This window comes from Carassius gibelio, chromosome A9 (genome assembly GCF_023724105.1).
Source record: "Carassius gibelio isolate Cgi1373 ecotype wild population from Czech Republic chromosome A9, carGib1.2-hapl.c, whole genome shotgun sequence".
Lineage (NCBI taxonomy): Eukaryota > Metazoa > Chordata > Actinopteri > Cypriniformes > Cyprinidae > Carassius > Carassius gibelio.
The window spans coordinates 28,758,446-28,774,066 of record NC_068379.1 but is presented as its reverse complement, the minus strand read 5'-3'; the positions used below and the strand labels follow the sequence as shown (position 1 = coordinate 28,774,066).

Below are 15,621 nucleotides of genomic sequence, written 5' to 3'. Positions count from 1 at the left end.
CGTCACTTATCCTTCATAAAACAGCCATGAAAACTGGGTAGAGTCATTTAGAAATATTAGCAAGTGTAGAGAGAGAGAGAGGGAGAGGGGGGGGGGGGTCATTCTCTACTCCTGGCCAAGCTGGAGGCTTTGGTTTAATTAAAACAAATAAGACGAGGGCAGGAGGACTGGAGGCATTGGGAAAGACCGTCTGAGACGGAGACTTTAATCCTGCTGTGGCACGACACACAGACATATCAAACCCCTCGGCATTTCTAAAACAATCACCCTACTACTAAAATACTAATGTGTATAAAAATCTTTCGTAAAATTATACATCTACTGTCTACTGTCACTTAAGATCAATCTATATATATTTTTTTTATCATTTATTTACCTAACACACCAGATAATGACAATATACATACACAACAATTATCTGTCGAGCTTGATCACTATTCTGTAATCATAATGTATAATCATTATATATATATATATATATATATATATATATATATATATATATATATATATATATATATATATATATATATATATATATATATATATATATATATATATAATGATTATAATGATATAGAATGATACTATTTTATATAGTTTTATTATTGATCTGGCATAAAAACTATATGGATAGAACATAGAAGCCCAGCTAATGAAAAGATAATTCTGCTCAATATCAATTTATTGAGCAATTCTGCCTTGATTATTCAACTGACATGTTGCCAACTCAGAAAGTCAGGCCTCACAGAAAAGGCCGAGTTTCCCACAGGTACGACACTGCAGTCGCGTTGATCTCGTAAATACAATCATTCCGACATGACTTGATATGTCAGCGGTCCCATATGGAGGGGTCAGAGTCTGCATGTGGGAGGCCAGCTGGTCATTCATTCACTCTTTCCCACTGTGCGGCTTGACTGTAGGTCAACACTCGTCCCTCAGGAATCCTCTCGATCCCGCTGCGACTGCGACCCTCTGCTGCCCTGGCACTGGCCGAGGGGGAGGGGCTCCACCTGTCCATCATCGTGATGGACTTCCCTGCCACACGTCTATAAACTTTAATAAGTCTTGTCAGCGCACGCCAAGCTGCTTGGCAGGAATGAAACACATGCCATTTGCCAGCATCCAGCATGACAGTGGGATTTATTTAATTTTCTCTCCCACCCACCGACTGTGTGTGTGAGGACCTTCACATTCTCCAGGAAAAAGAAAAGCTTTCGATAGGATGGTTTCTATCAACCTGCCTGCAGTAATATAAGTTCAGACCGTTTGAGAACGAGGCACGTCCATCAAATATGGATGAAGCCAGAGAAACTGGGAACTTCATGCAAAACAGTGGAGAGAAGCGAAGAATAACAAAGTGTGATTGTTTGCCATACATCAAGCCAGTTGTTCTCATATTTTTGGGCAATGCCCCACTTTAAGTAGAATAACTAAGACTACTGAAAAAAAAACAAGCTTGTCATTCACATGAATCCGTTTATGTGATATTTACAAATGAGAAAAAACAGAAGCGGACAATATTGGCAAATTGTATTTACTTTCAGCTTTAAATATTCTTTCTGAAAAGTGATGGAATGGTTTTACTAGTAAAAACAATGAAAGCTGTATTTTCTTTGTTTTTACAGTTTTACAGTTAACAAAATTACATGATTCACTGAAAAAAGTCAAACTTTTTTTGTCAGCAGATCAACATTGTTCTGTTAATTTCTGTAATAATTTATGTTACTTTAATGATAAAAAATGACTAAATTAACATAAAAATAAATAATACAAAAATCCTTGACTTTGCGGCATGTTTTCTTAAAAAATGCGATGGAATATGCGGGATATTTTTGCAATTTTATGCGATGAAATTGCGTGAACTTGCAAAAACTGCGGTTTGATGAAAAAGAGAAAAAAAAGGTGATTCCCCCAACACCTTTTTCTCACTAGGCTACTACCTTAATGTAAAGAGTAATTTCTTATTACTTCCTATGCTAAGCGAGCATACTAAATCACAGAATATTTAAGTTGCAATCTCTTACTGCAACGTAAATTATTTTACATACTACTAATATAATTACAACTGTAAGTTTTTGGTACTGTTCTGTAACAAAAAAGTGCAATCTTACAACTGTAAAGTTGCATCAAATTCTGAATGAAACTACAAGTGTTAGTAGCCTAGTTAGAAGGGGGTGTTGGGGGAATCACCTTTTTTCTCTATTTCATCAAACCGCAGTTTTCGCAAGTTCTCGCAATATAATTTGGCTCAACTGACATGTAACAAATCGGAAACTGCTTTGCGCTGTTTTTTGTGCTTATTTTTGTTGGCGAATAAGAATGATTTGCGCGCTTCAAGTTTCACCCTGGTTTCACCGCGGGGTTTGCAGATGATGTTCACGTCACGTAATTACGTCACTTCATAAGGTTCCCATGGCAATAGGGGGAAAATGGCGCTTTACTTGTGTGAAAGAAACGCAACATTTTTCAACTTTCTGCTAATTTATATGTGAGTTTTTTGCAACGAAGATACAGGGATTATGAAATCATGATAGCCCCGCATATTTTGCTTTCTGAAATCGGCAATTTATGTGGCAAAATATGCGGTCTTTGGCTGATTATGCATTAAATCAGGCGATCGCATAATCGCGTTTTTCTGGAGGGACTGCCTAATGGAGCTGATTACAGGTCATGCTAATGCAACCTTGCATGAAATGATTGCAGCCACCTAACAAACAGTCCTTTACAGGGCAGAACATTCTGGAAATCAACCCTAGGCTTCATAGGTGAAAGCTGGCATGTTTACTGTAGCTGTTGGGTAAACAGAGAGAAAAACCTCACGGCGACTGGAAACAATTAGCCTATTAGGACGCTGTTTATCATATAATTGCTAATGACCACAATTTGAGAACAACATCTGCTTGCAGAGCTGGATGACATCAGAGTCGAAGCATCATCCATCAGCTATTTTACCACTGAAACCTTTCATTGAGAGAACGGATCATCAGATGTGACTCACTTTCAAAGGAAACACAATCCTCATTATAACAGCACCACCTTCTCTTTACCGGCCTTTAAAAAAAAGAGGAAGTATATTTGACACACTAGCCCATGCAGTTAAACGCTCAATATAATGAGCAAAGTCACACAGGTGGACAGCAGTGAAGTCTGGGGGTTTTCACATCTTCATGTAGGTAGTTTCAGGGGTTTAACAGCACTTTTCTTGAATTTGACAATCAGCGATCTGCCTCTTTAAAGTGACATGATCAAGTCGACGTGTGGTTTCAGTGAACTTCTCTTATACTGTATATTCTGAACATGATTTGGACACAACAGCCTTTATAGGACCATGCTCAGGCTATGATGACTTATAAAAAACACCAGAAGATCATTTGTGATCGCTTTTTTATTTACTGACAGTTTTGTTCTATACCAATAATCTGAGTACATCGGATTATAACACACACACACAGACACTTTATTATTATTATTATTTTTTTATATATATATATCTTTATAGTAATATATGGTGATCTATCTATCTATTCTCTATTAATACAATTCTTAATATAATATATACTGTTAATATAAATATTGGTAATACAATTTTGAAATTATTACCAAAATATTCTACTCTGATAAAGTTACAAATCATAATATTATATGTAAAAACAATAATTATCAAACATAATAAACAATGTAATATTTAAATATGATAAATATTACATTTTGTTGTGTTAGTTTGTTCATTTTTACAAATTTAATATATACAGTGTATATTACATTATAACAATGTATACTTTATGTATACTGGAATGTATAAATGAACGATACCAGTAGATTAAAAATCATTCTCAGTTAATCTTACAATGTTTATGAACATGATTAAATTAATTAATTAACTTAATTTTCATGGCTTCATGTGGTGTGTTCAGTTTTAATGTGTTTTAATGAATTAATTTCGTCTTTTAAACTACAAAACTAAGGGTGTAACGGTACGCAAAAATCACGGTTCGGTATGTACCTCGGTTTCAACGTCACGGTTCGGTTCATTTTCGGTACAGTAAGGGAAATAAATGAAAACATTAAACTGCAGGTTGTTTATTACTAAAAACTTTTTTTCAACAATTTGTTTACACTTTTTTAAAATACTTTTTAATAAAATATATATAAAATAAAAAAGAATAAGAAATAAAATACTGCTGCAAAGTTCTCCACTAAATAAAATACTCTGTTTCAAACCAATATCATATAATAAAATATATAAAAAAATGAAAAATATAAATAAATAACTATGATTACAGTGCAGCATTACCAATCCCAGCTTGTAGACCTGCTCATATTTAAAAAATATATATAACTTTTCCAAAGTGTAAAGTGCAGCATCAACAGTTTCAGTTTTTAGACCTGCTCAGATTTCGTTATTGCGTTGGACCGATCGGAATTAAGAGCAAAGGTCTGTTTAAATGCTGACGGGAGCTGCGTTTGAATTACAATAATTTTTTTCCTAGTTGTAGTGATTTTTACACTCGCGTGATGTCTTTTGAAAACCTTAGGCCGGTGACACACTGGCATATTGCACCTGTCAAACATAGTCTATTTTGTCGTCAATACTGTTGACGGTGTCCTTTATCAGTAGGCTTTATATTTATGCTCAACATGAAGTATAGATATTGTTGTCGTGAAGACAAGAGCCTGGTCTGTCGGCGGTCTCCCTCTGTCACTTACAGTAGCAGCAGCGCGCCAGCACCGCGTCAGGCACGATTCTGGTGTGTAAAGACACAGAAAACTCGAAGCAGGTATCACGCAACTGACACGCAGCAGAAACGCCAGGCTCACGACACGCATCCAGTGTGTCACCGGCCTTAGGATCAGCTGCAGGGCGGGATTTGCGCTGAACGTGGAGAATACCGCCACTTAATATGTTCGTTTGGAAACACGAAAATGTATATGTTCCACATACAAAATATTGAATTCGGTACACACGTGAACCGTATCGAAATCCCTGTACCCAAACGGTCCGGTACGAATACACGTACCGTTAACCCCTGTACAGAACACATAACAATATGTAAAAACTGCCTTACTGATTCCTGAAATAAATGAAACGGTTTATTTCTGAGTGAAAACACTTGTAAATTGTAAATTGTGCGCTTGATTTACCTTCCAAGTAAAAGAGGACTGAATGAGTAAACCAGACGTGTAGAGGTTGGGGTAGCTGCAGCACCTGTTATCCCATGAGTCTCTAGTTCAAACACACTCAAACATGCTCTCAGACTGTATCCACATCATCTACTCACTGCCCTGGACTTCACCTCCGTTACAATGTGGGCCTGAATGTAATGATAAAACACCTGCTTCCTGCCATACTGATCACAGTCCGTGCTCTTGTTTCTCATTATCTTCTATCTGGCCTGATACAATCATTAATACAATATAAATCTATTGATAATATTAAAATGACAAAAGGAAAAAAAAAATCTATATAACATTGTTAAATAATTCTAAATATTATTAAATATAATGCTAACATTATGGATGTTGACATTTTTAAATATGTTTTCATAATATAAATGTTTTCATAATATTAATATAAATATTACTATAATATACAAATAGCCAACCGATTCTAATCTCAGTTGCAGTTTATATTATGTTATTATATCTAATAACAATAATTCTTAAATTTACAGAGTACAATATTTAAATTGTTTAATCATTATACAACTATTTTTATATTATTATTTAGAATTTTTTTATGTATGATTATATAGAAAATGATGTGATATTAATCTAATTGTAATATTAAAAATTATTACATAAACGTATTAAATTGTAATATTTAAAGATTGTTTAATAATTCTAATTATAATTAAATATAATGTAATCTCATTACAAACACACTTTTAAAAATGTATCCGTTTATGAATATAATTAATATAAATATTAACATAAATATTAAAAAAGTAGTACCATCATAAAAAAACACGCATTACTTCAAAAGAAACGTGTTTAAACAAGGCCTCCAGTTTTCATAGCTGGACTCAAAAGGCTGAGACTAGCCATATTAAAATGACATGTGAGCTTTAGAGGACCGAAGCGTCTAATATGGCATAAGTTGTTCTGCGTGTCTAATGCTCATGGCAAAGTCGGTCCTTCCTTTCTAAAATCAGACTCTCTGACTTTATGACATAAGCTTCCTCTGTGTTTTGTGCTTCCTAATTTCCTTTGATTACTTTAAGTCTGTCTCTGTCTCTCCGGCTGTCAGTGACCCCGTCTGCGAGAGGTGTGAAGCTAACTGCTATCAGATGGGCTGCTGTTAGCGTCTGAGAGCGAGCGTGAGATACTCTGAGCCCCCTCTCAACATCCCTCCAGGGAGTGCACTCGATAGGCAATTGAAACGGGCCCTTACTGAGCAGTTTTGCTTACTCAGTGCCTCTGTCTCCTCTATTCTTTCCCTGCTATGACAACAAAGCTTCCCATGGGGTAAACTGCAGATGAAGGCAGCGCCAGGCGGCCCTGCAGACTCACAGTCTGAATGCTGGTGCTGGTAAACCGATTATGATTATTGCATTAAGGCTTCCATTACGTACTTCTCCTCTAAAGCAAACGGGTCCAGTTCAGTTAGTGAACATATTTCCTGACAAGACTACCCCTGTGGAGATATTTGGCCCCTTATGGGTAAAAGAAAAAGTTCATTCCTTTCCCATGTGCATGTATGGGTCACACTAGGGTTTCATTATTACTAGTCATTCAGAAAAACTGTGTTCTGCCTTGGATTCTCCAGGGATTTTCGAAGCTACAGTCGAGACGACCCATTATTCTCTCAGAAAAAAACCTCAACAAAGTTGACTCAAGACACTTAATAAAGGATGTCTTGAATGTCCCAAAAATATCAATAACTAATTTACTGACAGAAACAAAGTTACTGTCTTTTGCCTTTGCACTGGGCCAGAAGAAAAAAATGCATATTGCTTAACATTGGAGGATGTTGTCATTCTGTAAAATCCCTTCATCTTTTCCTCCATTCACGAAGCCCTGTCCATTCCTGAGTCACCCTCCCCATCTGATCTCCAATCGGCTCTTACCTCGTTTCCAAGCAAAGCAGAAACACATGCTTCCGAGGCATCACAAATGGCGGTGAGGTCGTGACCCCCCTCCAGCGCGAGCACCAGCCGGCCACCGGCCAGTCCCATCAGCTGCTTGGTCAGGTAGCCAAAACCTGCCAGAGGGGGAGACAGGAAATACAAGAGGGGGTTACAGAGCACGCTCAGAAACCGGTGGCTGGCCTTTGATCAAAGAAACCAGAGATGAAGAAACAATGGAGAGAGGGAGAGGAAGAAAATAAGACACAGTATCACATCGCATTCTCTGTTAAAAAGAAGGCACTCTGGATTTACAGAGCCTAAATGTATAATACGAGACAGGTTTAATTTTAATAAATGTGGCTTAGTATTTTGGCCACATCTTTTGATCTTTGTTTGAATATATGCATCCAACTATACCTCGCTTCCCCAAAGATTCACATTCAAGACCATGATTTTATTTTGTTTTAATTCTTCACTGGCACAATATGGTCCAATTTGATGTTCTTCATCACGTAAGAGAAGGTACCATCCAGCTCATCTCAACCTGATACACACTTTGTGCCATGTATTAAATGCAACACAAATTACCCCAGAACAGCAGCTCCGCTGAACATCTTTCTTAAAGTAACAGTACACCCAACATGGAAAATGTGTTATTTATGCATCCTTGTGTCGGTTTAAACTTGCATGCTGTTGTTTTGTACATTTGGAGAATGTTTACACAGCTCTTTTCCACACAACAATATTGAATGCTGACCACGTCTACTTTAAAAAGTTTTTCTGTATTGTCAGTACGACTTGTACACTGTATATCAATTTTCTTTGTGGCCATAACAACCTCTGTCCAAAATTATTTAAATGTGAAAAAAAGATAAAAATGATTCTTTTAATCATTCATATACTATTATGGTTCTGAATAATGTTTGAATTTAGGATTTTTGTTTTTTTGTTTTTTTAATTTTTAGCCATTTTATTTAATTTTACTTTAGTAATTTACTTCATTTGATTTCAGTTAACATTTATTTTAATTAAATAATATTTATTTATTTATTTTTATTTTTTATTTTTTGAAAACAGACGATGTACAACAGGGGTAATACAAAGAGAAAAAATGCATCCTTAATATGTCAGCCATTTTCACATTTACATTGAAAATTAACTCTATGACAGCCAAAAACAAAAAAATGTAATAAAATAAAAATTGAAAAGCATAAAAAAAGCCTTTATTGTTCTTTATGCCATTTTTTTGTTAATGCTAATTTTTGCCAACTATCGGATTGTGGCCTGCTTTTATCTTTTATCATATTCTTAGTCAATAAATAATAATGTTTTAGAAACATAACAAATAATTCTAATTTAATATGTTTCTCTCTTTTGAAAATAAAATATTTACCAAGAAGCACAATGGTATTTAACAACATGTTTTTTTAAAAATAATATTTATTTTAACTAAAATAACCCTATCTTAAGGCCTCATATTTGAATCTGAACCTTCTGAATCTGTTTCTTACACAAAGCTATCATATGACTTCAAAAGACTTGAAATACGACATGACATGAGGGTGACTAAATAACGTCAGAATTATTGAATGGGTGACTAAATGAAAAACAAATGCTGTCAGAAATCACTGAGCAATTCTAAGACCAGCAGATGGACTGAATCAAATTTAAAGTTTCTTTTAGATGCAAGAAAGGTGAAAATTTTCTTTAGTCTCAGGGCAAATGTTTTGAGTGAACAGTACTTTGCGTTTCCAGCACTGACATTTGGACAGCTTTCACCAGGAGATGTAATCTATAAGAGCTGGCGTTATGATCCCCTCTAACAGGATAAAAGCAGCCTTTTGGACCCCAACAACAAGTGCTATATAATCATTAAATATTTGATTTAGAAACAAGCTCGGAATGCCATCTTGATATTACGCACACATGGGAACAAAGGAAAAACATTAGAGATCTGGAAGTATGAGAAAAGATGACTGGTACAATCTCTCCCTTCGGGGATAAGGCTTTGCACACAAGAGTGTGGTGTCTTGTTTTTGTGGCGTTAGCACATGATAAATTTGACTGAAATGAAAGCTTTTAGACATGAGTAACGACCGAGAGACAGAGAGAGGGACAAAGGCAGACTTCCACATCAGTGACTCATCCTTTTGCTCCGAACCGCTTCATCCCATGAGAATCTTCCTAAATGAAGGGGAACGCAGAGCACTTACATTTGGCGGTGAGCATGTATCCTCCCAGAGGTGGTGGATGCCCCTCCACAGCGTCGAAGCCTGAAGAAACCAGCACCACGTCTGGAGCGAACTCATTCGCAATGGGCATCACCACCGTCCTTCAAAAACACAAAAACAAGAGCATGAAAGAATAGTTCAGCCAAAAATCAAAGTTCAGTCATTATTTATTCACCATCAGTTTTTCCAATTCTTTGTTATTTACTTGGGTGGAGATATTTCTGTTACTTTCTATTGCTTTAAACAATTTACACTCAGAAGTCACTAGTAAATGTCACAAATACTTACAAAGAAATGGCAAGTAACATTTAATTAAATATGACATTTTCAAGCAGAAAGACTGAAATGGCATTTTCTTGTAAAATGTATTCCAATAATCATTGCTTAATTTAACTTAATTTTTTTTAATGGAGGGTAAGGCTAATTTTACAATTGTCTTCTAAATGCAAACAAACGTTTCAAACTTGTTGCGTAATTTGACAAATTATAGCTAGACTTTGGAAATTGCACAACATCTTCTGTTCAAGCAACATTTATTAACATTATATTCTTCACCTCTCACATTTTCATGTTCGAAAGTTGCCGGAAATAATTTACACACAAAACATATTAAAATGGTGTTAAAACATTGACTATTTTTTTTAGATTACATGCAAAACACATTTTTATTACAGATTTTTGTAATAAAAGAGTGAAAGTCTATGTCTGTCTATAAAGTCTATAGACATAGTTAACCCCTGGGACATAAAAGTAAAAAAAATATATATATATATATATTTTATATACATTATATATATACATTATATATATACATTATATATATATATATATATATATATATATATATATATATTATATACACACTATAAAATGTTCTAGCTGTTAAATTTTTTTTTTTTTTTTTTTCATAAAAAGTGAATGTGACCAACACATTTCAGGCAAGATAATCAATGACTGATGACTTAATTTTTCATTTTGGTCACTATTTACTGACATTGTATCAAAGAGAGTGGAGGAAACATTTTGCAAATAGTCTTCTTATGTGTTTCACAACAGAAGAAAAAGTCATATGGGTTTGGAATGACATAAGACTGCGGAAATTATGACAATTTCTGTGTGAATAATCCTTAAAACATTCATGGCGAACAACCCAAAGATGATGAAGCAGTACTATTATACGTTAAATATAGTCCAAACTCCCTGAGAACACCAGCTGCCATCATGGGAAGAGCAGGAAGATTCAAATTCCATCTAGATTCAGCATAATTGATGGGCCGAGGGTGGTTTTAACGGCCCATTCTGTGGTAAAGTCGTGATTCCTAAACCAAGATTGTCTGTCGCACAGACAGCCGTTGGACTTGCTGGCCTGGAGCTCAGCAGAGGTTATATGACAACATGACTGGGGTGTGCTCATGGCGTGAAAATAATCCCAGCTGTTCTGTCTGTAAGACACACACACACATCCATGCATCTACACATGCATGCAGCCTCCGATGCAGTTTGTCTTGGCAATGCTGACCAGAGTCTGTAAGGGTCATCAAAGCTCGTGTCGGAAGACAAGGACACGCACACTGATTAGGCGGAGGATATTCTGACTTTGAGTTTATGACTGCGGCCAGGCCCTGCATTCCTTCTGGGCTCACAGCTGTGAGGCTATATTAAGACGGCAGATTTCTCTTTCTGAACTGCAGCTGGAGGAATTGGAAATATAACTGGGCTTGGTTGGGCGGGCGGGCGGGAGGCTTGGCGTTCTTTGCTCTAGTGTAGGTGTAGTTGACATTAACGCCTTGATTTGTGTAACATTTCATTTCAATGCCCGAGGTCCGTTAATAAAGATTCCTCGCAGTAGAAGTTTATGGTGAGGGGTAGAGTGGTGTAAGATGTGTCACCCACCCAAAACTGACACTGTGTCATGTGACCATGTTCCGTATTTAAAACACACACACAATATAATCCTATACACAGAAATAAACACACACACACACACACACACACACGTTTGTTTTTGTGAAAAGTGGGGACATCCCATAGGCATAATGGGTTTTATACTGTACAAACTGTATATTCTATGGCACTTGTCATCTTGCCACAGGCGGGCAAAAGGCCCAGCTCCTAAGGTGACCAAGGCCCACAGCTGTGCTTTATATTTTCCATCCTAAAGTACCTAACCTCACTTCAATCCACCCCTGCTCCCCACACCGACCCAGCTGACTGCACTTCCCGAATTACTGGAGGTCTAAAGGCTTTTAACAAGCTTGCTTGATACTATTTTGACAGTCAACAGCGACTCGTGCTAGTACATGCTGAGAACTTTAAAACTAGCTCAAGTAGTTTTAAGTAAACTTGCAGCATCAAATAAAAAATGTGTCTTGGGTTAGGCATGCAACGATATTAAAATTCTGTCTGATACATCTGGCCAAAAGTAATAATTAATTTAAATGTTTTGGCCAAACTGTCAGTATTAAAGCTGCAGTCGGTAACTTATGCCGCTCTAGCGGTTAATAAACAGAACTGCTTGCGTCTTGCGGAAGAACATCGTAGCCGGAACTACTTCTCTCTGTTTATGTCTATGAAGAATCACAAAGGTACTGGGTTCCTCCGCCGCGGTACCCCCGAAGCAATCTAAAATAGTCTGAATATAAACACTTATTATAGGTGCACCCTAGTGATTCAGGACAAGCTCAAAACACGGTTTGGAAAATGGATTCATGGTGTACTCGTTTATTATATAAATTTTTCTACATTTTGAACACAAACAAAGTTACGGACCGCAGCTCTGATTGGTTGTTTCTTACCGGGAGCGATGGATTTCTGCAGATGGCAATAGGACCACTGGGAGGAGCCAGAGGAGCTTGATTTTTTCACAGATTATCTGTCTCATATTCTACTGTCAGGACATAATGACAGGTTTAACAAATATGTAAAAAATATATTTTTACAAAAGTTACCTACTGCAGCTTTAAACTATTACTATTTTGAATAAATAAACGGAAAACAAAACTAAAACCAATCAATTTAAACCTCACAATGCTATAATGGACAGTATAAAAAAGGGTATTCATTTTGCAATTGGATAAAGATTAGATTTAACAACATTATTCAAGTATTAGAATAAAGTGAATAGATCAAATAAAGATGAACTGTAAGTGAGGGTTCAGTGATGTCAAACTGAATCAATATAATGTCATCAATCCAATCCAATATAATCCTATATATAGAAATACAAATATATACAGGTTTTGGAAGGACATGAGGGCGAATTAATGAATTTTCATTTTTGGCTGAACTGGTTTCTTCAAGGTCAAGATCTCAGACTAGAAACGCCTATTAGCTTTGCTCAACGGTCACACTTTCCATCACAGGTGACACCTCACATCGAGGGCCACCCAACCTGCCAGAAACAGCAGCAGGACGCCCACATCAAGTCTCCCTCCAAGCTATAGTTTTTTTTTACACACAGGCCACAGGCTCACAGAGGGGTCCTCAGTATGACAGCAGCAGTGCGGGCAAGCAGCCAGAACCTTCCGTCCTCCCTTTTGATGTTCGGAGACGAGTGAGTTTCAGCCGCCCGCCAAAACTGCTTGCATCATCACATTTCCCCACGCCACAAAAAACACGGCTCTTCTCTGGAAACCGCACGATCAATTACATAGCCTGTGTGGAAAAGTCTTCTTTAAAGCCTGCGCTCTCATGAATCAGACAGCGTCGATGTGGAGATGAAAAAGAGCTTTACTAATTAGGCCATGGATGCTGCGATTTATGACCCACGTAGCTGCATCCTGCTCAAAGTGGGAGCCATCCAAACTCACATCTCTGCTGACTGTCAGCTTATTTGGCCTCTTTATGGCCGTTTCTGCTTACGGATATGATCATTCCTGCATTTCAATCCAATTGCCTCAAAAAAGTGGGAATAATCCCCGGCTAGACCACACAGATACAAAAATCGGAACACAAACATCAGGCCCCTTTTTCTTAAAGCACGCTCAGCTCTGCAGGTCTTATGTGAAGTTTTCTCTGAAGTAGCTCCCGTGCGAGTTTTACAGAGACCTGGCGTCAGGCTCAAGAGCAGGATACAGAGATGAGAAGCCAAGGCATGATTTCTCATGAGAAGACAGGGTCCCTGTCAAAGCCCTTTAACCTTTGATGTGTCCGCTCCAGACTCACACACACACACAAAAACAAATATCTAGATTCATGCTATTCTGAAGTCTTTGCGTCACCTCTCTTCCCTGGAACTAGACTCAAGTAGTGATGGTGACCTGCTCAGGGTTCCCACACTTGTTGACTTAAGCCTTGCCACGACATTTTCCATAGATTATTATTTAATTACTGGACTGACATTGGACTGATTGATATTTTCATTATTATACCTCATAAAAAATAAATATGGAAGCCAGTTTCCACTTCCACTTAAACATATTTTTATTAAACAAATCAGTAGGGCTGGATCAGAATATTATATATGCAAATTGAAACTACCACAACAGCACATCAAGTTTGAAAAATCACCTTAGTTCTGTAAGTAGTACGCCTAAAAATAAAATGTATAACAGTCCAGCTTAATAATGATAATGTGTCTATATTAAAAGTATTGCTCTTAGCAGACCTGTGTGTTTTGAATCACTATTGCAGTGTCCGTTCTCGGAGCATATAAGCCCTGCTCATGTTAGGCGCGCTGCATCAGGTTTGTGTTGTTCTGTAGTTTATTAAAAGTAGATTAATTATGAATGTGTTTTTTTCACTTAGATTATGGCAATTTGATTTATAGCAGTGTCCAGTGTTTCCCATACATTGAGTTATTTGTGGTGGCCCATCACAATATCAAAACTGACCACCAAAGGTATTTTTATATGAATGTATCTTTGAAAAGAACCGACCGTCTTCAGAAAAGCTTCAATGTCATTTTCATTTTGAATTAAGTTACTACTAATACTATTACTATCCTGTGCCCTGCAATAAACATTTACTCAAACTCTCTTTAATGAAAATAAATAAATAAGAAAAATAGGGCCGGGACTTTAACGCGTTAATTGAGATTAATTAATTACACCAAAAGTAACGCGTTAACTAAGATTAATTAATTTCAGAAAAAAAAATCCCGCATTTTTAATAACTTATTTTTGCACCGCGGAACGTTTCTCACTCGATAAGTTTCGGCGGACCGATTATACTGGAGCACCAACTAGCGTTCGCATATCACCGCAGCAGCACATCGAGCCTCAAGTATCACCTCAACGCAAAACATATAGCAGCTAGCGTGGACTTTACACTTTATGTTGAACTATGTATTATTTTGTTGGTGCAACAGTTTATGTTGGAATCTTTATTGTTTTGGCCAAGGTTATTGAGAGTTGGACTTAGTATGTTATGGCCTCTGAAGCAACAGAGAGATGTTTTCTAATAGTCAGTGTTTCCAATGTTCTGAATGTAATTGACAGTATTGTGTTTTACTTAAAAAACACTTTACAGAAGGTTCCAGCACCTATAAGCTTCCTGAATTTCTGAAATGTACTATTTCTAAATTGTTTCTAAATATGCTATTGCTACACTTCATGGCAAAAATTGCACTGGTCTGCTGGACTTGGTTGAACAAAAATAAACAATATTTTGTTGCTTAAGCTTATGTATTCAGTCATTATTCAATGGTATACTATAAATTCATGTGAAAAAAAAATTACTTTTCACTGTTCTCAGGTCAAATATTTATATGCGATTAAAATGCGATTAATTTCGATTAATTAATTACAAAGCCTCTAATTAATTCGATTATTTTTTTTAATCGAGTCCCGGCCCTAAAAAAAATTAAGAGAAAACCAGCAAACATATTGGCCAAAACAAATTCAGCATCATCAGCCACTGGATGAATTAGTTTATTTGTGTAAAGTAAATTTTTTGGCCAATGAAGTTTTAGCAATTATTTAGAATGCATCGGATCGCTCTACACAATAATCTAGAAACATTGTGAATGAACACTACAACAGCTTCAGCAGCAAACTTGGCAAAACACAAAATTAATGTCACTGCCAAAACTTCTGGCCATGACGGTATATAGTAAATAATAAAAACGGTAGAAAACACCATGTTCATTCAACATGCGTTGAAGGAAGAAAAATAGGAGAAGGAATAGCTTTTCTAGATCAATGGATCAAAAAGTTAACTGTACAGTCCCTCAAACAGTTCTATGGACTTCCTTGGAGTTCTTCACAAACACTGAGCATGTATCATACGCTGCACCTCTCATCAACCATGAGAGAGGGCCGCTGGGAAATGTTCATGGCCTCACATGCTGCACCTGAACACAGTATCATGTTCCCCCAGAA

The 15,621-nt window shown here is 36.6% G+C and overlaps 1 protein-coding gene across 5 annotated transcripts in view; it reads right to left on the bottom strand.

Moving 5' to 3' along the window:
* Positions 1-15,621, bottom strand: part of hdac4 (histone deacetylase 4) — a 197,188-nt gene that overhangs the window by 8,040 nt on the left and 173,527 nt on the right. For all 5 annotated transcript variants that reach the window (XM_052606715.1, XM_052606716.1, XM_052606719.1 and 2 more), the window contains 2 exons: positions 9,284-9,402; positions 7,071-7,204 (listed from right to left, as the gene is read on the bottom strand). In XM_052606715.1, the coding sequence (XP_052462675.1) occupies positions 7,071-7,204; positions 9,284-9,402 (253 nt within the window). The remainder of the gene's footprint in view (positions 1-7,070; positions 7,205-9,283; positions 9,403-15,621) is intronic.